The sequence below is a fragment of the Rutilus rutilus genome (genome assembly GCF_951802725.1).
Source record: "Rutilus rutilus genome assembly, chromosome: 24".
Lineage (NCBI taxonomy): Eukaryota > Metazoa > Chordata > Actinopteri > Cypriniformes > Leuciscidae > Rutilus > Rutilus rutilus.
In genome coordinates, this window is record NC_140228.1 from 14,780,965 (window position 1) to 14,802,953 (window position 21,989).

General features: G+C 38.8%; 1 protein-coding gene across 1 annotated transcript in view; it reads right to left on the bottom strand.

Moving 5' to 3' along the window:
- Nucleotides 1–6,369, bottom strand: part of prex2 (phosphatidylinositol-3,4,5-trisphosphate-dependent Rac exchange factor 2) — a 145,956-nt gene extending 139,587 nt beyond the window's left edge. Inside the window, exon 1 of the mRNA XM_084398619.1 lies at nt 5,930–6,369. Coding sequence (XP_084254745.1) covers nt 5,930–6,067 — 138 coding nt within the window. The 5' untranslated portion in view covers nt 6,068–6,369. The remainder of the gene's footprint in view (nt 1–5,929) is intronic.
- Between the last annotated feature and the right edge of the window lie 15,620 nt (nt 6,370–21,989).

Consider the following 21,989-nt stretch of genomic DNA (forward strand, 5'->3'; position numbering starts at 1 on the left):
GAAATGGTAGTCAATTGTAGAATGGGTCTGGGTGTGGGACACAGAGAACTTTCTCAGACAATGGGGTGTCACAACTTCATTAACATACAGACCAGCTGTTGCAACAAGAGCAACTTAATTTACATTAAGAACAGGATAAAAGGTTTAAGATTTGGATGTTCTGGGTTCATTCTGATGCCGGTGAACCCAAGGTGCTTTGTGTACTGTACCTTGCCACAGCTATGCTGTAATAAACTTCATTTTTGAGATCTTTGACGTCCACATAATTTTTTCTTACACAGGCTAAGTTAATCCGAACTAGCCAACCCTCCCCTGGATTCAAACAAGGAAACTTGTCCGCCATTGTTTCCGAATTTCTTCTAACCTCTCCAGAATTCCTCCACCAGGAAATGTACTTTACAACAGAGGGCAAAGAGCCCAGGCTCTCACGTCACAGTCCCTCTCCTGGCAATACCTCCAGGCTGGTTCCACCGGGGAGCCACATTGTCTGGAAGCGACCCCCTTCATCTAATTCTCACAAACACAAAATGCCCTCTGTTTAGCATGGTACCGGTCCTCTGGGCCCTCCAGGCCATGAAACACCACCCCAGATATCCATTGTCCTCTACAGTGGACTGTTGTTATCGTATAACTTCACTTCTGCACAAGCTTCCTGTAGCCTCCCGAGCCTAAAACTCTTCCTTTTTTTTTGTCCAGACATTCAGGAATTCTTTTTAAGGCACATGCGGAAGGTGATCGGTTGAAAGTGATCAGTCACAGACCTGCAGCGGCACCCATGGAGGCTTTGATCCTTGAGAGCATGTGGGTGATATTTCCCAGTGACTTGGATTGATAAAGTTCCCTCCTTGACCTCCTAATCACACTCGGGGGTACCACGGCAAGCTTTCATCTTCAACTCACTTTTTTCCACTTCTGTTAGAATGAAGACATTATGTTTAGCGCTGGCAATAAAACAAACTGAAATGTTTGGCCGGAACTGCAACCCAATTGGGAATAATCAAAGTAAACTGGAACTTTTAAAGTGAGTTGTCTGAGGTTGCTCAAAACTTGTACAATTAACTGTCAATTATAACATGGCAAGGAGTCTCAGAACATATTCTCATAAACTCATTCCCAAATGGAAATAATTGACTGAAAATACTGGATACAATGAAAAAATAGTTGTCATTTGACTACATCCAAATGTGGTCCGAGTGATCCGTCATCTGACCTGGTTAATAAAATAGTTATAATTCATTATTCAGGAGTTCACACTTACAAATAATCAGATGGAATAAGAGGTATGCGTATTTGGCGTGCTGTCCGAGGGGAGGACTCCGAGCTCGGAATTTTGGCCCAAACCCAGAGTACTCCACCCGTATCTCTGGTTAGGATAGTAACCAGGCGAGTGTGAGGAGACGAGGTGGTGGTGGGATGCAGAAAACTGTCAATGAACATAGGTGAGTCGGCTCTGCATATATTTAAAGGCCTCATCTTTTGCAGATTGGTTAGGCAATTTGAACGTGTTCCTCCCGAACTTTGTTAATAAAACATAATTTCTGGAGGTCACCTAATACCAAATATGACATTCTCCACAGGCTAATGCTTCATTTAAATGGATAGAAACGGTCTGAATATAGTGTTTGCATTTTGTTTTAATCAAAATGAAATCATCGATGCCAACATAGGAACCACATTCACATGTGAGCATGTGAATGTGCATGAAAGGTGGGAAACGGGTCACTACAACACACACAGTGCCTTGAACTGTCACCTAACTCCATAGGTCTTCAGAAGAACCTCAAGATATGGATATCAACCACAACATGTACAGTATCATCTGGTTGTTCATTTAGACAAATCATTTCAGACTTCAGAAAACTCGAAGCGCATTTCATGCTCTCTTTGCTCTATTCAAATTTAGATCTATATTTAGCTTCAAACTTTATTGAATAAGTGATTAGTCATTAGAATTAGAAACATGTTTTGCTTATGTGCCTGAAAAATTATGCATTACACAAACAGAAAAATCCTTTCCTTTCCTTCCTGCCTCCGATTCCCCTGCTAGGCCGAAGAGCTCACAATATTCTATTCCTCCAGCAGAGGCAGAAATGATATTAGTTGGTACAGTCCCACAGTTTGCCTTCACTTTCAATCCTCCTGCTCTGCCTCAGTTCTTGGCTCAGACTCAAAAGCATTTACCTACCCTGCTCACTGAGCCTTAGCAAATCATGGACAGATGCATCACTCATAGAGACAGTATGGAGATTATAATGGAGATTATCTTATTTTTCATATGCAAGTTTCAGTGTTGATATCTGTTGTTTCTCCTACAGCAAAAACAGCAAATTGAGACTTTTGCTCAAGTCATCTACTTCTCAGATATTTATCCTGAGAAAAAGACCCAATGATCTCTCATGTGCAACCTTAAGAAAAAGTTCTCAACAATGTCTGAAACAAGCTGCAACAAAAGTCGCTGTCTATTTGCCTCCACTGCTGCTGCTTTTCCGACAACGTACACAACAAGCTGCTTCTTCTTCGGCTTTTGCCTTGATACTGTGGGTTGCACCATCAACATGCCTGTAGACACTGCCTACTAGCAGTCAGCATGTGTAATTGCACATTGACGTGGACAACGATGCAGAAGTATAAATGAAAACAGACGCGTAGCCTATGGCGTAGACTAGAGGCAACGCCGTAGGTCCGACACAGAAGTGTAAATCAGCCTTTACTATGGGAGAAAGTGCAACATGCAATGTCGCGGAATAAGTCCCGCCTTCTAAATAAGAGCCAATCACCGATTGGTAAAGTCATTGCATCACTGCAGCTGCCGTTAGGGGCAGATAACACAGAACGTATTTTTCCATTCCACTGCGCTACTTTTCCATTGTTTTTCAATGTTAACACGTGCTAGACAGACGTCTTTAACCGTTGCGCTCAAGGTCCTGGTCTTTTGCAGGGTCTCTAAGTTCAACTTTTTAAAAAAACTTCTTCTTTTTTTTGCACTTTTTTCCATTACAATGACCAGCGTCTCACATTTTTAACAGCAAAAACAAGTTCTGTGTGAAGGGGAGGAAACACTGAACTTTTCGTTCCAATGACTTCCATTCAAACACATTTGAATGCGTCAGACCGGATACACAAACTTATGCGAAAAGTTTTGCAATTCGCTGTGTTTCAAAGTTTAAGTTTGATGAACTCTAAGCTGCGAATTCGCATCAAGTGAAGACGTGTGACCAGTAGAAGATCGAATAATCTCTTGGCTGAATTAAACAAACTATATCTTTGCAGTAAAGTCGAGGACACTCTACTCCCACTAGGTTCTACACTCTACTCTACTAGGTTCTTTACTTCCACCTTTTTGTTTTTCAAATCTGTAACTGTCAAAGCCTCCTTATTAGCGATTTTCTGGAGCTCAGCTATACAACTACAGTCACTAAACAGACTGTCAACATACTCTCAACAGGTAAATGATTTCTTTCTTAAAATGTCTATAAATTATAACTTTAAAAATTGTAACAATCATTTCCTAACAATCATGTATTTTTCTCTTTTAGTTTAACAGAACATGTAGTGTGAGCAGCTCTGTTCAGTTATGGATTCTCATCTTCTCTTCTCCACAACGTAAGTAACAGAGATATGGAATTTATGATCCATATTGTTAGATTTCTTTTTTAATTATGACTTTATGCCTAAACATACCCAGTCACAAAAAACAACAAAAAACATTAAAGCTATACCATGACTTTATATCACTTTTTCTTTTTAACATGGTAAAGGGCTCATTCTGTCCATTTTTGCTAATTTTGGCCTTCATGAACATAGCCTAATTGTTTTTACATAATCAAATGGAAGAGACACAATGTAACTCTAAACTCAATTGTGTATTTCAGATGCTATCACGTATCCTCATCATCTGCAGAGAGAAACTGCCACTCAGAATACACACATAATGAAGGACTTAAAGACATCATAGGGGATTGTGAAGATATTTCACTGGAACTTGGTCTTCATTACATCTATATCGTGTTCAATGTCAATTGTTATTTATTAATGTATTCAGCAAACATCTGTTATTAGAGCACTGTCATTTTTGCTACAATCTGCCATGTCAATAAAAAATAAAAGTACATGAACAAGAACATGCTGTTTAAAAAAAAATGTAAAACCCAAATAGAGGCAACAAGATATAAGACCAGGCAGATAGAGGGCTAAAAAAAACCAATATTAAGAAATAATTTATAAAAAATAATATTAATAATATTAATAATATGAAGATAATATAATAGTAATGAAAATAAATATTGTTGAAAAGGTTATTTATAACACAATTAAGGTTCTATATAGAACTTTCAAAGCATGGTTCTTTGTGGAACCTTATAAAAAGGGTTCTATTTAGCACCAAAAAGGGTTCTGCTATTGTTAAATGCCAAAGAACCCTAATTTGGTACTGTTTAGAACCATTTTTCTTAAGAGTGTTTTTTATTTACATTTTGAGTGTGTTACTATTAGTTATATGTTGAATATAAAAAAGACGCTGCGGAGCGTGACATCATATCACAACGAAATTTTGCATGCTCAAAATCTGACTGAGTGTTTTTAAGTCCAGTCAAATGTTTAAAATTTATTCGAAACCTTGGCGAACAGTTTTGGAGAATTTGATGTTTCCCAATTCAAAGAGATAAGAGCTGCACTTGCAAATCCGAGAGGCATTTCAAAGATGGCCGCCGAGTGATATGACTTGTCTTAAAGACTTTGCCAAAACTCAGAGATGTCACGAAAACATTTCTCATATTCTTCCAAGACCAAATTATCCAAACTATGCTGTCCACAGTATATGCTTACTGTATGTCAACATTTGTGTCTATATTAATTTTAGGAGAAACATCTGAGGCGAAATTGATACATTAAAAAAGGCAACTGAGAGCTGGTCTCCTGAGCTACAGAATAAAACCTCTAAGCAACAAACTTTTTTTCTCTGTAATCCAAACATTAACTGCGGGTCAACAGGAACTGGAGAGAAGCTCTCCAATGCAGAAAAAAACAAAACAAGAAGCACACATTAAATTGAGACAAATTACTCTGGGCTTTTCTTCTTAATTAGAGCTTCAAACCAAATCGATCAGCGGGATTGACAGGCATGGCACGGTCTGGGTTTTGAAGTTCACCGCAAGACCTCTGTTGCTGCGCATTCACTCCAAGTCCAAGCACACTAAACAGACGCGTTCAGTTCAGCCCATCTGGACTGTAAACGAGCAACGCGACAACAAAACAAGAATTTTGAGAATTTTACAGGTGTCCTGGGTGTCTGACCACTCGTCCAAATGATGAACCCCTTTAAAGCACATTTTTGCAAATAAGCATACATTAGTTTAAACCGAGATTTAAATGTTTCAACAGCGATAAAAGTATTTTCATCTTTAAACAACGCCGCTAAAACTGATGGGTTTAACCATAGCAACAGGCCTACGCTGCTCGCACGCTTCGTTTCAATATAACACAAAAATGTTAGTTCTATGTTTAAAAAGTATTTTAAATATCGTCGTTTAGCCAACTGTTACTGTGTTAGAAGAGGCAAATGGTAATTTGCGTTGTGTGACACGATATTAACAGACTGTGGCGTGTCCTGAATCACCTAGTCGAGTCGACCACCTGAACATCGCTGCATAATTCGCAAATTGCTTCCATTGCAATTTGTTCCTCTGTAGGCTATACACTGCAAGCTTACATAACCTAGTTTAACATCACACCGTTCAGCACGAACTCACAATGTTCACGCGCAGTTCTGGACTCAACGATGATGCGCGCGCTTGCAGTAGGCTGTTTATTTGATTATAACGGGAGCGTTCAACTTTGTCGCGTGGCACGCCGCATAGATGGGATAGATCTAGGCTACATATACATAATAATAATATATTAGCTAATGAACAATTAACCAGGTCGCACTTACCGAGAGAAACTCCAGCGTCCCGACATAATCCCGTTCGGTCTTCAGAAGTTCGTTCAAAACACAAACTCTCAAACGAAGCTGTTTCTCTAAATCTTTCCCACTTTCGGCTCTGTGTTCGGCTTTGCTTTCCTCAGTCATTTCGATGGTATTCTTAAGAGTCTTCAGAGTTACAATAGAAGTTTAAACGAACTGACACCGGCTGGAGGAGGTTTGAAACATGATTTAAAAAAAAAAAAAAGGAGCGGACAAATTCAACAGAACAAATGAACGCAATTCAAAAACAATATACGAACCGGCTGCATTCAGAAGCAGCATCAAAGTTCAGCACTACTCTATAGTCTACACGCCTGAGAAAAGTGTAGAAATGGCTTTTGGACATCAATCAAAAACTTTGGTCCATGTGACTCCCAAGACCTTCATCCTAAATCCAGCCTCCCTCCAGCATGAAAAGGACAGGAAATAAATGGCTGGGAATTCGTGCCAGCACAGTGGGGAAATGTTGATGACATTGGGGGTAATTACAAATGCAAGACTTTCCCAGACTCCAATATAAGTTACATTACTTTGAAAATGAATGTCACTAAAGAGAAGAGTTATGATGTTATAAGAAAATGTTTAAAACGTTTCACAGAATGTTTTTTCCACTGTAATACTAAATAATTGTGAGACTTATTTTTTATGAATTGTTAATAATTGTCACATCTCTATCATAATATAATTCTTAATATTAGCAAATCATTTTTTAAATAAATCTTTTTAATATATAAAATATTCAGCATTTGCTTCTCTGTTGTTTTCAGTTGACTGTATTGTCTTTACTTGGAAAAAAGGATATTTTTTTACCTTAACATAAACCATAAAAGTGTCAAACATGGCACGCATCAATGAATCCGTCTTTCCTTAAAATAATTTAAAAGTGAGATTGAAGAGAGTTAGAAAGAAGACTTTATGAGCATCATCAGATATGTTCCCACAATTCTTCGCGGTCCATATTTGCAAAGATTCAAATTTACCATAAACCTATAAGAAACAATTAATCTCATGGTTTTCTTGTTATTTAACACATTCAGTAAGTTTTTAATGCCAGAAAACCCCTTCAAATCTATAAAAGCTGTAAGGATGCCCTGCATGATATTTGACTCTCAAGCATGTAGGTCTCTAAAATATGGCCTGTGCTCTTGTATTCTCATAAGCAGCCTGCTTACTTCACTCTACGGAGTGTTTGCCCTGTGCAGTGTCTGCCAAATTGAAATAGCTCAATAAAATTTGATCAGCCGAGCCAAATATTTAATACCGCACAGTTATTGACTCACTGAGCACAGTATCCTCTGGAGGAGCACTGGAGTGGTCATCAACTAGCCTGGGTTAAAATGTTATGATGTGAACTGATGCATGTTTAGTTTATGAAGACATGGGATCCAGCAGCATCATGAGCGAGTGAGAGGATGTAACACTTCTTTATGGCTATCAGACACTGCCATCTACTGTTAGAAAATCGCTTTTACCCCTTGGTCTCAATGGGAAAAACAAAACATTAATTTGTAAACAATAACAGAAATAATTGTAAATGTTATTATGATGCATAGCTGATTATTGTTACAATGTTACAATGTTCATTTTAGTAATACATATTCATATCCCAATTGCTGACATATTCAGATCCCAAAAATGCCCATGTAATTAATTCCATAATTAGTAGCAGAACAATCTTATCTTTCTAAAGGAGCATTTAGAGATCATGAATTAATCTTCATGATTAATGAAGATTCTCGTGAAGATTCAGATTAAAGAGTCTTTCGGCCACAGCAGGGACATTTACTGTATACAGTGGCTCAAATATGTATTTGGATACTTAAGGCAACCTGAATATTTTTTATGATTTAACAACTGATATACTGTTCAAAGTTAAGACAAAAAAGTATTTGGACACTTTATTTTTGTCAAATGTGGAACATGATCATAGTTAATGCGATGAACATTTAGAGCCATTATGCAAAATTGTTTTAAAAAAACATAATAATAAATAGCTAAATTTCTTTGCAGGTGCCACTTGATTTTTTTAATGAAATTATACACTTTTAAGGGGGGCTTACATTTCCAAATAGGAATATCTCTAATTATTCATTGTAAATACCATAATGCTAAACTCATACTGACCAGTAGATGGCAGCTTTGTCACTTCCTTGGGATAAAGAAAGGAAGGAGGGACTGAGAGAACATCAAATCCTTTTACAGAATTCACTGAATTGAACTGACAGCATTCAGCAAATGGTAAACATGGTAAGTTTATTTAATTTAATTAAATTTATTTTTATTTAGAGTTTGACAAGGCAGGATATTGAAGAACAAAACCCTGAAATGTATCAAACATAACATCTACTCAAGACAACCTTATGTACCTAATTTAAAAAAAAAAACAAAAAAAAAACAGGTGGAGTAAAACAGATAACCGGAAAAACCTGAAATACATCAGGTTTCATACAATAAAACCTGTAAGTTATTTATAAAACAATTTAAGAGCACGTGGAATAAAAGAAAGTTCATGTCTTTTTGATTTACTCCTGGGCACAACAAATTCCCTACGCTGCCGTAGTAGATAAGTATGTGATGGAGCCACAGACAGGTAACAGTGCAGTGGTGATGAACTGTCCTTCAGTAATTTAGTAAAAGTACGTATAGTGGCCTCGTTGCGCCTCTCACTCAGTGATGGGAGAGTAGAAGTTGGAACACCTATTTTCCGACAGCAACGTTTTTGGACCCTCTCTAACTCATCAGAGAGACCTTACTAATACTCCCAACTATTTGGAAATCTTCCATTGTTATTCCTATCCCAAAAATCAATAGATCTAGGGAATTACAAGATTTCAGACCTGTGGCGCTTACTTCTCTTGTAGTAAAAAACCTCGAGAAAATCCTAAAAGAAGAGGTTCTCATCTTGGTCGAGGGCAAACTTGATCCTCTTCAATTTGCCTATCAGAGGAATAAAGGTGTGGATGATGCTAAGCTTTTTATTTTGGACACACTTTATAAGCATCTGGAGAAACCCAAATCTCATGCCAGGCTTTTATTTGCTGACTTCTCATCAGCTTTTAACAAAATGCAGCCTCACATTTTGATTGAGAGGCTTGCTTCTTATTTTAATCTGCCCGACCAGCTTTTAGCTTTGTTCTTAAACTTTTTGACTGATAGGACACAGAGGGTTTTAGTAAATGGGGTTACTTCAAAAACCCAAGTCTCCAATACAGGTTCTCCACAAGGCTGCGTACTTTCCCCGCTACTGTTCATTTTATACACGGATAGTTGTAGGTCTCTTAAAGAGGACAGTTTTCTTGTTAAATTTTCTGATGATACTGCTCTGCTGTCACTCCTCCATGGCGCAGAGTCAGATCACGGACGTGCACTTCCTGATTTTGTAAAGTGGTGTGATGACAGCCTTCTCGATCTTAATGTTCTTAAAACTAAAGAACTCATTATCGATTTTAGAAAAAAAGGGACAAATACCTCAATATGCAGGATCCATGGTGAGGATGTGGAGATCGTAAATCATTATAAATATCTGGGTACGGTTTTTGATTCTAAACTGAAGTTTGAAAGGAACTCTGAATCAGTGGTCAAACGGGCCCAGCAGAGAGTACATTTATTGCGTAGGATAAATTCCTTCGGGGTTTCTAAATCTATACTGTGCACTGTGTATTTGTCTTATATTGAGAGCCTCCTTACTTTCTCTTTCATTTGTTGGTTTGGTAACATTTCAGTGAAGGACCGAAACTGTTTAAATAACATTGTGAAAGTCTGCTCCAAAATTATTGGAATCCAAATGTGTGACCTAAATTCTCTTTGGGAGAAACGTGTTCTTCAAAAAGTAAAAAGTCTGATGAACCAACATCATATTCTGGGAGATGAATTTGTTCTGATGCCATCAGGTCGGCGATACTTGCAGCCCCCTAGAAAGACAAACCGTTATGGAAGATCATTTATTCCTTCAGCAATTATGCTGTTAAACATTGAGCTGAGGAAATAATTATGGACTGATCTGTTCTTAGCACTATGCACTTTAGGAGCTACGGATATGTGCAATTCATTTTATATTTACTTCTTATTGTATATTTTTTATTTATTTATTCTTTCTATATGTTACCCTTATTATATACTACATGCTATGGCTGTGTGAATGGTTGTATGTCTTGACGGTGTACTGTAGAAACTGAATTGCCCTTAGGGGATTAATAAAGCTATCTGTATCTGTATCTGTATCTTAGGTAGTCCACCCCATACTGGGCTAGCGTACTCAAGAACTGGCCGTATAATTGTCAAATATACTTTCATTAGAACATTACAAGGGAGACCCGCGTTTTTAGCAACACAGAGATAGTGGATTCTAGGACACACCTTCAAAATCATGTACTTAATGTGGGCGTCCCACGAAAGATCAGAAGAAATTTGAACTCCAAGCAGTTTAAAGGAGGAAACTCTGCTAATTACATGTCCTGATATTACAGGAGAGGAAGAGCAGGGAATGTTTTAGTCTTTCCTGCCGCTTATGACCATGTCCACTGTCTTACCTCCATTCATTGCCAATGAAAATTCCTGTCCCCATTCCGACACTGAATCCAAGGCCTTCTGAGTTAACCCTGGTAAGGATCCCATTAAAAGTTCAGTGATTGTTAAATCATCTGCATATTTCACTGGAATTACTGAAGAAGGCAGACGAGAACCCAATCTGTTTATGGAGATGACAAAAAGCAGAGGGGATAGAAGTTCCCCCTGAGGAACACCAACTGAAATTGGATAAAAGTTAGACACACAGGAGCCCCACTTCACGTTTTGCTCTCTGTTACTCAGATAGCTCCTTACACTGAGCCAAAGCGGTCATCTGACATTCATGTCAGCTAAAGCATAAAGCAGTTGACAATGATCAATTGTGTCAAAAGCTTGAGTAAAATCAACAAAAACAGCAAGGATGTCCAATTTAGGATTGCTGTTGAGTGTTTCATGGCAGTATTGCAAAATTTTAATCAGTGCAGTGTCAGTTGATCTGTGTCGCCACAAAGCCATGTTGTGATGGTTGAATTTTAGCAACTGTATCCTCCAGCATGGCATCTCTGAGGATTCCTTCATACACTTTTCAAACACAGCTAAGTAATGAAATCGGCCGATAATCTGCTGGAAAACTGGACTTTGTTTTTTTAGGAACAGCCTTCACCATAGCCCCCTTCCATTGTTTTAGAAAAATCTTATTTTGCGTGCACGTGTTAAAGATATCACATAGTACCGGTGCCAGCTCCTCATGAAAGGTCTTTAACATCCCAGGAGGAATGCCATCAGGACCAGCAGCCTTTGCTGTCTAACCTTAACTTGTCTAATACTCAAAAGAGGTAAACTACAACTGGATAACTTGCAGGTAACCTCTTCCTCAGACGGTGAAATGTGACTCGCATAATCTCAGACAGAAGCAAAGTGCTTTGCCAAGTTGTCACACTCATATTGCATGATGTTATGATCCTGAGACACCACATCACTTTTATCTCCTTCCATCCCCATTAATGCCTTCACAGACTCAAACCATTGTTTATGCTTAGTGCTTTGCAGTTCCTCGTCCTCATGCTTATAATATTGTTTCTTTGCATTCTTAATTTTTTTTGGCAATAATTGTTTTTAGTTTACTGTAAGATGTCTTATTGCCAGAACAAAAAGCACGCTGTCTGTCTTTTATCAGATCCTTAATTTGTATGGTCATCCAAGGTTTATCATTATTTGTGATAGAAACTTTCTAAAATGGAATTGATTTGTCCAAGATAGACCTGATCGTGGAAGTGAAGGCACGACTAACCTTGGCCTCAGGGTCCGTAGCCTCATGAATGTGAAAAAAAATCAGTAGTATTCATGAGAAGGCCCAATTGCCTATTTGTTTCAGAGGTACGTTTTCTACAAAGAATGTGCTTGATAGGCTTAGTAGGCCAATTTCCAGGGTTTAGCAGGATAGTCTCATGGTCAGAGGAGCCAACAGGAGGAAAATGCTCTGGTGACTCATACATGGAGGAAATGTTGGTAAAGATTGAGTCTAATTGGCTGGTCTTGCTTGTTGCTCCAGCCACTATCTGTTTCAGACCATGTCTGCTGTAGATGGTTTCAGACTTGTGCTTATTTGTATCACCGACTCCGAGTATGACAATTGCGGCCTGCTGCTAGTTGCATTCAATATTTCTAAGGCAACAATCCAGGTACTGAGTGATTAGTATGTCAGGTTGGGCCGATGCTGAAGAATGCGGGGGAAAATACAGCACAGCAGCAATATTACAACTTAACCCTTGAGGAAGACGACTGACTGCACATTGGAAAGTAGAAAACCAGGCATTGTCGGCAACTTGGCATTGATTTATGTTGGTTTGTCCTAATGCGAAATAGGTTCTTGGGATGGTAGCAACAGTCAAATGTAAACAGACTTAGCTCAGTCAGCTTACTCTTAACATCCACTGTTGTCCCACAGAAAGAAGGACGATTTTCCAACATATTGAGCGAATGTAATTTTTCCCAGCTTTCTTACCCCTTGGGCGAGACCTAAGTCGTAGAATACCAGTTTGCTGCAGGATGGTTTTAACTTCAGGAGCCAAAGGGGATGCATATCTTTTCAGACTTATACATTTTTTAGTTTGTTAATTTAGTAACACACATATTCCCAGTTCTGTTGATTGGTCTCTCTTGTGTATTTAAATCTTCAGTTCTCCCAGTTCTGGTTCAGTGTACACCGTGACCTAACTACACGCGCAACGCGCGATAAAAGGTATCTTTTCCATGTTAATCAGAGTTTTTGTCCTAACCAGCCGTAACGGCGACATGCCTATGTGCTTTATTTAATGTTAAAAGCATGCAGTGTGACTTTGAATATCATTTAGTGCTCCCAGCTTTGTAGCTGTAAAAGCAACAATGGATAATTCACCTCAGATCTTGAAATTAAACAAATGGAAACAAGAACATTCAAACTGTGAACAAACAAGTGTATTCTTTGACAAAGATTGTTTTAGTAACTCAGTAGCCTATGTATTTTTAATAATGTTTAAATGGTGTAAAATTTGTGAATTTGAATATGTAGCCTACTTATCCATTTTCTTGGAGTGCCGTCAAGATTACTCTCTGGTGCTGTGCACTTGCCATGAGACTCGCCCACAAGCTGTTCTGATTGGCTGTGGGTTTTGATTGATTTTGACACATCTTGCAGTTGCATCTAGTGTGGACAGACAAATTATTTGTCGCTGTAATCTTATCGCATCGCTTCTGGTTAGGACCATAGACTGTAAAAAAAATATGGACGTAGTGTCCGTGACGTCACCCGTAGGTTTCTGAAACGCATTTTTGAAGCCTAAAGTGGGCGGAGCTGGCCGTCGCCATCTTGCCCTTGCGTCAACACGCGTCACTCCCGGATAACAGAAAATGGGCAAAGAGGCGGGGCGTGGGTGGAGCTGAGGACCACGCCTATCTAGCTCGACGTGATCGAGTTAGCTCAGGCTTGGGAGCTAATGCTATATGCTACTGACAGTACCAAGTCTGCAAAGGGGCCTCGTGCTAAAGTGACAGTTGATGATGTAAAGTCAATTAAAAGTTCCTGTTTTTGCCCTTCGAAATATTATAATAGTTAAAAGACATAGAAGTGAGACTGTGTATCTGTGTATCGTGATTATGTACTATTCTGCTAGTTGAAAATGTATTATGCAGTAACTTAATATTACTCTGAGAGTGTGTGTGTGTGACAGTGATTTTAATTTATGTGCATATATGCATGTCAGTCACTCTCTTTTTACAGTCTATGGTCCGTCAGCTCGGCATCGCTCGTCAAGTTCGTAGAGAGCTTTATTCAGTCCATTTTAAATTCTGATTTTGGCCGCCTCACAAATGGGTCAAACCATAGATATATTACCTATGAAGTTCAAGTACCGGTAAATACGCTAGAAATCCGCACTCATTCATGGATGTGCATTTATTGGATGGACGGAGAAAGCACCGACACTTGCAGGATTTCATCTGACAGTACATAAGCATATTATAGTCTATCTGTTTCGTGAGAGCAACGGTACTGCAGAACGAGTGTAGCCTCTATATCTATAGACGTTTTTAAATCTGAAACTCCAAAAAGCAACGAAATACAGCAGACATCCATTAGTGCATGTTCACAGAGGAAAACTACTGAAATACAGCGAACAATTCTCTCGACGAAACTTGACAACAACGACGGAATCCAAAGGCGTGGGGAAAGTATGTTGTTTTTCAATCGGTCCAATCAGGGACTGTTGCCTGAAATGCATCTCTCCTCTTCTACTTCAGCAAGCATATCTTCTATACCTCCGTCTTGTTCTATCCATTTCCATAGCCCCCATTCTCCTGGTGGCCTGCATATTACAGTGGACCAACTTAAGAGGATTCATGCGGGCAAAGCAGTCGGCCCTGATGGAATTAGCCCGAAGGTCCTGAAAATATGTGCAGAACAGCTAAGTGAAGTTGTGGCACAGATGTTTAATGTGAGTTTGAAAATTATGGAGGTACCTTTCCTCTGAAAGACCTCTTGTCTGGTGCCAGTGCCCAAAAAGGGGATCTAAGGACCTCAATGATTTTAGACCAGTGGCACTGACATCACACCTGATGAAGACATTAGAGAGGATAGTTCTTCCTTACCTAAGATCTATGGTTGGAAGTACAATGGATCTGCAGCAGTTTGCATATCGGTCTCATATGGGAGTGGAGGACGCCATCATCTATCTCCTTCATAGGGCTTATTCACATCTGGACAAGGCTGGGAGCGCAGTGAGATGTATGTTCTTTGATTTCTCAAGTGCTTTTAATTCCATCCAGCCAGGCTTACTCCGAGATAAGCTAATTTCAGCTCACGTGGACGTCCCCACTGTAACATGGATCATGGACTATCTGACAGTAAGACCACAGTATGTGTGCCTACAAAACCGTAGGTCAGAACTGACAGTTAGTAATGTGGGTGTGCTCCACAGGGGACTGTTTTGGCACCTTTCCTTTTTACTTTTTACACCTCTAACTTTAAGTATGATACTGGGGCATGTCATCTCCAGAAATTTTCAGACGATTCTGTGGTCATGTGATGTATAAGTGAAGGAAAGGAAAAGGAGTATAGGAGCCTGGTGGAAAGTTTTGTGGACTGGTGCGAGCAGAACAATCTTCAGCTTAACACAAACAAAACTAAGGAGATGGTGATTAATTTTAGGAGATCTAAACATGCAGTGTCTCCCATCAGAATTAATGGTGAAGAGATTCAGACAGTCACTTCCTATAAATATCTGGGAGTGCACTTGGACGATAAATTGAGCTGGATCTTTTGGAGTTCAGGGAGAAATGCTCCGTTCCTTTTATGAGTCTGTTGTGGCGACAGTACTTTTCTATGCTGTTTATGCTGAGGAAGTGGAATCAGGATCAGCGATGCAAACAGACTGAATAAACTGATAAATAGCCTAAAGACAACTCTGTGTTGGGGACTACCCTTGACCTGCTGGAGGTGGTGATGGAGAGGAGAATCCAGGCCAAACTCTCTGTCATTTTGTGTGAAACTGCTCACCCTTTAAATGGTATCATTGATACACAGGAGAGTACATTCATTAAGAGGTTGATTCCTCCTCATTGTAAGAAGGAGAGATATTTTAGGTCTTTTATTCCTGCTGCGATTAGGCTGTACAACCACACCCTGATTTGAAGTATGTGTAGAATAGTGAGGGTATGTATTTGTATATGCATTTATATGGATAGAAGTGTGTATTTGTGTGCATGTACAGGTATATATGTACAGTAAGGAGAACAAGTATTTGATACACTGCCGATTTTGCAGGTTTTCATACTTACAAAGCATGTAGAGGTCTGTAATTTTTATCATAGGTACACTTCAACTGTGAGAGACGGAATCTAAAATCCAGAAAATCACATTGTATGATTTTTAAAAAACTTATTTGATCACCTATACCAATCAGTAAGAATTCTGGCTCTCACAGACCTGTTAGTTTTTCTTTAAGAAGCCCTCCTGTTCTCCACTCATTACCTGTATTAACTGCACCTGTTTGAACTCGTTACCTGTATAAAAGACACCTGTCCACACATTCAATCAAACACACTCCAACCTCTCCACAATGGCCAAGACCAGAGAGCTGTGTAAGGACATCAGGGATAAAATTGTAGACCTGCACAAGGCTGGGATGGGCTACAGGACAATAGGCAAGCAGCTTGGTGAGAAGGAAACAACTGTTGGCGCAATTATTAGAAAATAGAAGAAGTTCAAGATGACGGTCAATCTCACTCAGTCTGGGGCACCATGCAAGATCTCACCTCGTGGGGCATCAATGATCATGAGGAAGGTAAGGGATCAGCCCAGAACTACATGGCAGGACCTGGTCAATGACCTGAAGAGAGCTGGGACCACAGTCTCAAAGAAAACCATTAGTAACACACTGCGCCGTCATGGATTAAAATCCTGCAGCGCACGCAAGGTCCCCCTGCTCAAGCCAGCGCATGTCCAGGCCCGTCTGAAGTTTGCCAATGACCATCTGGATGATCCAGAGGAGGAATGGAAGAAGGTCATGTGGTCTGATGAGACAAAAATAGAGCTTTTTGGTCTAAACTCCACTCGCCGTGTTTGGAGGAAGAAAAAGGATGAGTACAACCCCAAGAACACCATCCCAACCGTGAAGCATGGAGGTGGAAACATCATTCTTTGGGGATGCTTTTCTGCAAAGGGGACAGGACGACTGCACCATATTGAGGGGAGGATGGATGGGGCCATGTATCGCGAGATCTTGGACAACAACCTCCTTCCCTCAGTAAGAGCATTGAAGATGGGTCGTGGCTGGGTCTTCCAGCATGACAATGACCCGAAACACACAGCCAGGGCAACTAAGGAGTGGCTCCGTAAGAAGCATCCCAAGGTCCTGGAGTGGCCTAGCCAGTCTTCAGACCTGAACCCAATAGAAAATCTTTGGAGGGAGCTGAAAGTACGTATTGCGCAGCGACAGCCCCGAAACCTGAAGGATCTGGAGAAGGTCTGTATGGAGGAGTGGGCCAAAATCCCTGCTGCAGTGTGTGCAAACCTGGTCAAGAACTACAGGAAACGTATGATCTCTGTAATTGCAAACAAAGGTTTCTGTACCAAATATTAAGTTCTGCTTTTCTGATGTATCAAATACTTATGTCATGCAATAAAATGCAAATTAATTACTTAAAAATCATACAATGTGATTTTCTGGATTTTTGTTTTAGATTCCGTCACTCACAGTTGAAGAGTACCTATGATAAAAATGACAGACTTCTACATGCTTTGTAAGTGGGAAAACCTGCAAAATCTGCAGTGTATCAATGGATGCATGAATGGAAGTTGTTTATGTAGTATATTTACTATTTTAATATTTTAGTCTATATTACCGTAATAACTCATTTTAAATAATGTAGTGAAAGTTTTGCTTGGACTAGGGGTTGAGTGGCATTGTTTGGTACGATATGTAATGTGAGAGTATTGAGTGTGTATGTGGGTAAGGGAATTAGAGGTGCTTTTGAATTTATGTTAAGGTCGTTGTATGGTATTTTGTAATTGATAGATATTCAGATTATTGAGATTATTGATTGTCTATTTTTGTCATGCGTGTTGTCTTGATTTTCTGTTGGTTGCTGTAACACCTTAATTTCCCCTCAGGGAATAATAAAGGTAGTCTAAGTCTAAATTCTCTCACCCTTTTGTGTGTTTTAGTTTTGTTTTTTTCTCTTAGAATCACAGAGGTTTCATTTCTCTTTGAAATAATGCCCTCATTTTACATCTAACACAACCCCATCTCACACATCTGTAAACATCTGAAGTAGAATTTATCTGACCCATGACTGTGAAGAAAAACATTTTCAGGCCTATGACAGATAAAGTGCTATATAAATATGGGCATGTTTCTTCAAATTCATATTTCTCTGTCTCAGTTGACTTCACCCCACATATCTTTCCAGTAGACCGGGGGAAAGTTTAACACACTAAATGTCTTTAGTCACATACAAGACTGATGATACTTATTCAACATCAACTCAATAAAGTTCTCTCCCTGCCAGAGCAAAAGAAGTGTGATCTTACCTCTTTGCCAATAAACCTGATTTCCAATTGGTTGAATAATTTCAATTACAACTGTAAATATAATAGGCTATAGCCTACACACAAATGTCTCCGGTCTGTAAGTTGAATCTTTGAAGTGCCAGCTCATGGCTCAGGATTACACTCAGAATCCAGTACAGGTGTCTGAGAAGAGATAAAATAACACATGGTTATTATAGTTCCTGTGGGTCCTAACAAATATGGTCACACCTGCATACACATTTTCACTCCCTGGAGGAGGCCAAAAACAACAGTAGGAAAGCCAGGTCTCAAACAAATATAACCCTATAGCCGACTAATGCTTGTGGAATGAAACAAGGTGAAGTTTTCCAGCACACTAGCTGGTTGCTAGGGTGCTCTGGTTGTTTGCTATGTGGTTGCTTACCAGCCCAAGTCAAAAGTACCTTCATAGTCTCTATGATATATGACTTAGGTTCCTCCAACATAAGCAGAAATTTTTCTTATATTTGCTAGAAATATTTTTATTTTTAAATGTTAAGTTCTTGTTAAGTTCATTCTGAGTCTCTTTTTGCGAATTCGAAAAAATCTCATCTATGTTAGCCAGTTGAAAATATTATCCTTGTAACAAAAATCAGCAGAACGTGTAACAACAACATGTCACACATTCGGCAGGCAATGTGACTTACAAATGAGGGCTTACAAGAAGCGGATCATCTTAAGGAGGCAATAAACACGAGAAGTACTAATACAAAGTTTCAGACATCGTTCAGAATAGTATAAGGTACAACAGGGAGGGATTAAATGAAAATTAGCCCATGATTTACTCACCCTCAAGTCACCCTAGATGTATATGACATTCTACTTTCAGACGAATATAATTAGAGTTATATTAAAAAAATGTCCTGGCTCTTCCAAGCTTTATAAAACTTTATCGACTAAAATAACTAGCTTCCGGCAGACGGCCGTGCGCATCGTTTTACGGCGAAAGACTAACCTTTGACCTTTATTATACCAACATAATGACGAACGCGCAGAGGATAGAGCAAAACAAAACACCAGTCATGAATTAGAAGTCTAAAGCGACCATTTTTAAAGAGAAATGTCGTCGGAGCTTGAGTTTGTTGAGTTTGTTGAGTTTGTTGCACTTTTATCATGGATGAATGCACTTCAAAAAATATATAAAGCCATTCGCTACCATTATAAAGCTTGGAAGAGCCAGGACATTTTTTAAAATAACTCAGATTGTATTCGTCTGAAAGAAGAAAGTCATATAAACTATAGGATGACCTGAGGGTGTGTAAATCAGGGGATTATTTTCCTTTTTGGGTGAACTATCCCTTTAAGTGCTCACAAAAGAGATTTTCCAGATGCTTCTTGAACATTGTTAGGGTTAGGGAATATATGATCACAGAAAAACAAAATGAGGTGTGAACTATTTGTTAATGTTAGTTAATAAAAAATACAACTGCTCATTGTATGTTCATACTAGTTGACAGTGCATTAACAAATGTTGACAGACAACATTTGATTTAAAAAAATGTTTTAATAAATGTAAAAATCAATATCATCTAATGCATGAGGAAGTATTGGTCATTGTTAGTACATCTTAACTAACGTAGTAATGAATGTAAAATGTTACCATAAACAACTACAGTAAAAGCACACCAGTGGTCCACTTATTTTTCCTTCAATGACAAAAAGAAAAACAATCTGAAACACAATAGCAACGCTATAAATCAGGATACGCCCAATGGTGGAATTAAAACATGTTATATAGGGAGCAAACATGTACCTTTCCTAAGAATGATATAGTGTCTGAAATCATGTGTTTTTTTTAAACTCTGCTTTCATCTTCTGAGGTTCAGCAGCAGATAATGACAGAAGATCTGTCTCCACTAGAGCAGCAAGATCAGTAGAAGGAGTGGGAGGGACGGTTCTCTAGAAAGTAAATTGTCTATCTCCTCCACAGGTAATTTAATGCTGATTCTGTCTTTCTGATATATTTTCTTCTTCTTAAACGTCTCTCTCTCTCTCAAGCTTAATGGGACACAGATCTTGAGTGAGAAATGTGCAGCTCTACAACAAAGCCCAATCTCCCAATAAATCATAGACCAGTTCCTCACAACTATGATGTCACCCTATTGTGGCTGTTTGAAGATGATACAAATGTGTTTTCATTTGGTTCTCGCCCGTGGCTTTCACTTTTTTCTGAGACAGTGACCCTTTTATCGTATTTAGCACTAGGGCTTCACTTGCTGGTTTCTATTACATAATGACTTCACACAAGCTTCACTCTGACTGAGATATATGGCAGGTAATAAAAGAATGAACAGATTTAATGTCTCATCCAATAAATGTCTGTGGAACATGTGTGTTATACAGAGAAAAGGAATAAACTGGAATTGACAAATAAAGACCCCATTTAGTGGGTGAATGAACTGGGTTTGCAGGTAGTTGCAACTTATGCATTTGAGGTGAAGTGGTACCTTTTTAAATAACGGAAATAATGTTCGTCCCATTAACATTTTTTTTCCGTCCCATTAACATTTCTCACACACGCATTCATACAAAACCAAAATAAAATACTCTGACGCAGATTCTACGAATCTACCATGTGAAACACACATTTGTATCAGTGTGATTCCTGAACGAATTACTCTTATGAACCATTTTAGTGATTTCCGACTTCTGAACAAATAATTCTGAGCCGATTCTTTTTAGTGAAAAAAAGATTTTTTGAAAAAAGATTCCCTTTAGATTCTCGAATTAATGTAACGTGCAGTTCTTTTTAGTAAATCAAAAACACACAGCGCACTAGCTAATAATCACAAGACTTTGATTCTCGAGCAAATGATTCATATGAGCTGAGATTTTTTGAAAGAATTCTTTAGACTCTTGAAGGAATATTTTTTAAATAATAAAATAAACTGTTTTAAAAATATTTCTGTATTGATTTATTCTTAAAATTACATAATTTATCAAACTTTTCCAAATATTTATTCCAAAATTTATTATAAAATCATATTTGGAATCCTAACATTTTTTTTTTTTTTTTTTTTATCTGTCATTTGTAAACAAGGAAGTGTTTGCATGACTTGCCATTTCATCTGCAATCCAAAACAGTCCACACATAGGCTAGCTGAATGAACTGCAAGCATGTGTGCATGTATTGGAACAACAGCAATAAAACATCAGTACCCTGTTCAGAAAAACATCCAAGTAATAAGATGTATTACTTCCAAACCTGCAAGCTTGACTGTCTTTTATTACTACGAAGCTATAAAGGTGTTTCAAACGGCCCCTTACAGCATCCCAGCAATCAGAGGCCCAAACAAGCCACCTTCAGTCTTAACCACCCACTACTTATTTATTTAAACTCCCCTGGTCCTCCACAAACCATGAACACGATCTCCTCCGGTTGGGAACCAAGTGTTGAATATGCTACTGTATGTCAACCTGTCCATATTCCTCAAAAACACTTCAGGGCTATTTTTATTGAGTGCAAAACTCAACCACAGGTCAAGAAATATGATTCTGTTGGGCAGCACATGTGGGGAAGCTGGTAAACGGCTATTTTTGTTATTGCTGAACACAGGAGTTTTATGATTCTTTTCAATGTGGTGGGCGATTTATGCAGGCTATACTGGGGACAAAAATGATGGTATACATCAGCAATTAAGACAAGCGTGAAATTTAAGTCGCAGTTAAATGATTATTGCTTTCTTGAAGTTATAGTTAGAAGATGCCATAGCTAGTAATTAAATGCCTGAAAATTCAAATGTGCAATGCAAGAATATCGACTTGATGTTTTTGCACACCACATTCCCTGGGAATTCTACTCCGAAATCTTCGTTTTCCGCTTAGGACCAGCTTTTCCAGGATCAGCTTTCCTGTCAGTGCCTGTCTGCGAGGGTAATTTGTTGCACAGTAATTGGGTGTAAAACAGGTGGCGGAGTGTTAACACAGGGGGAAGCA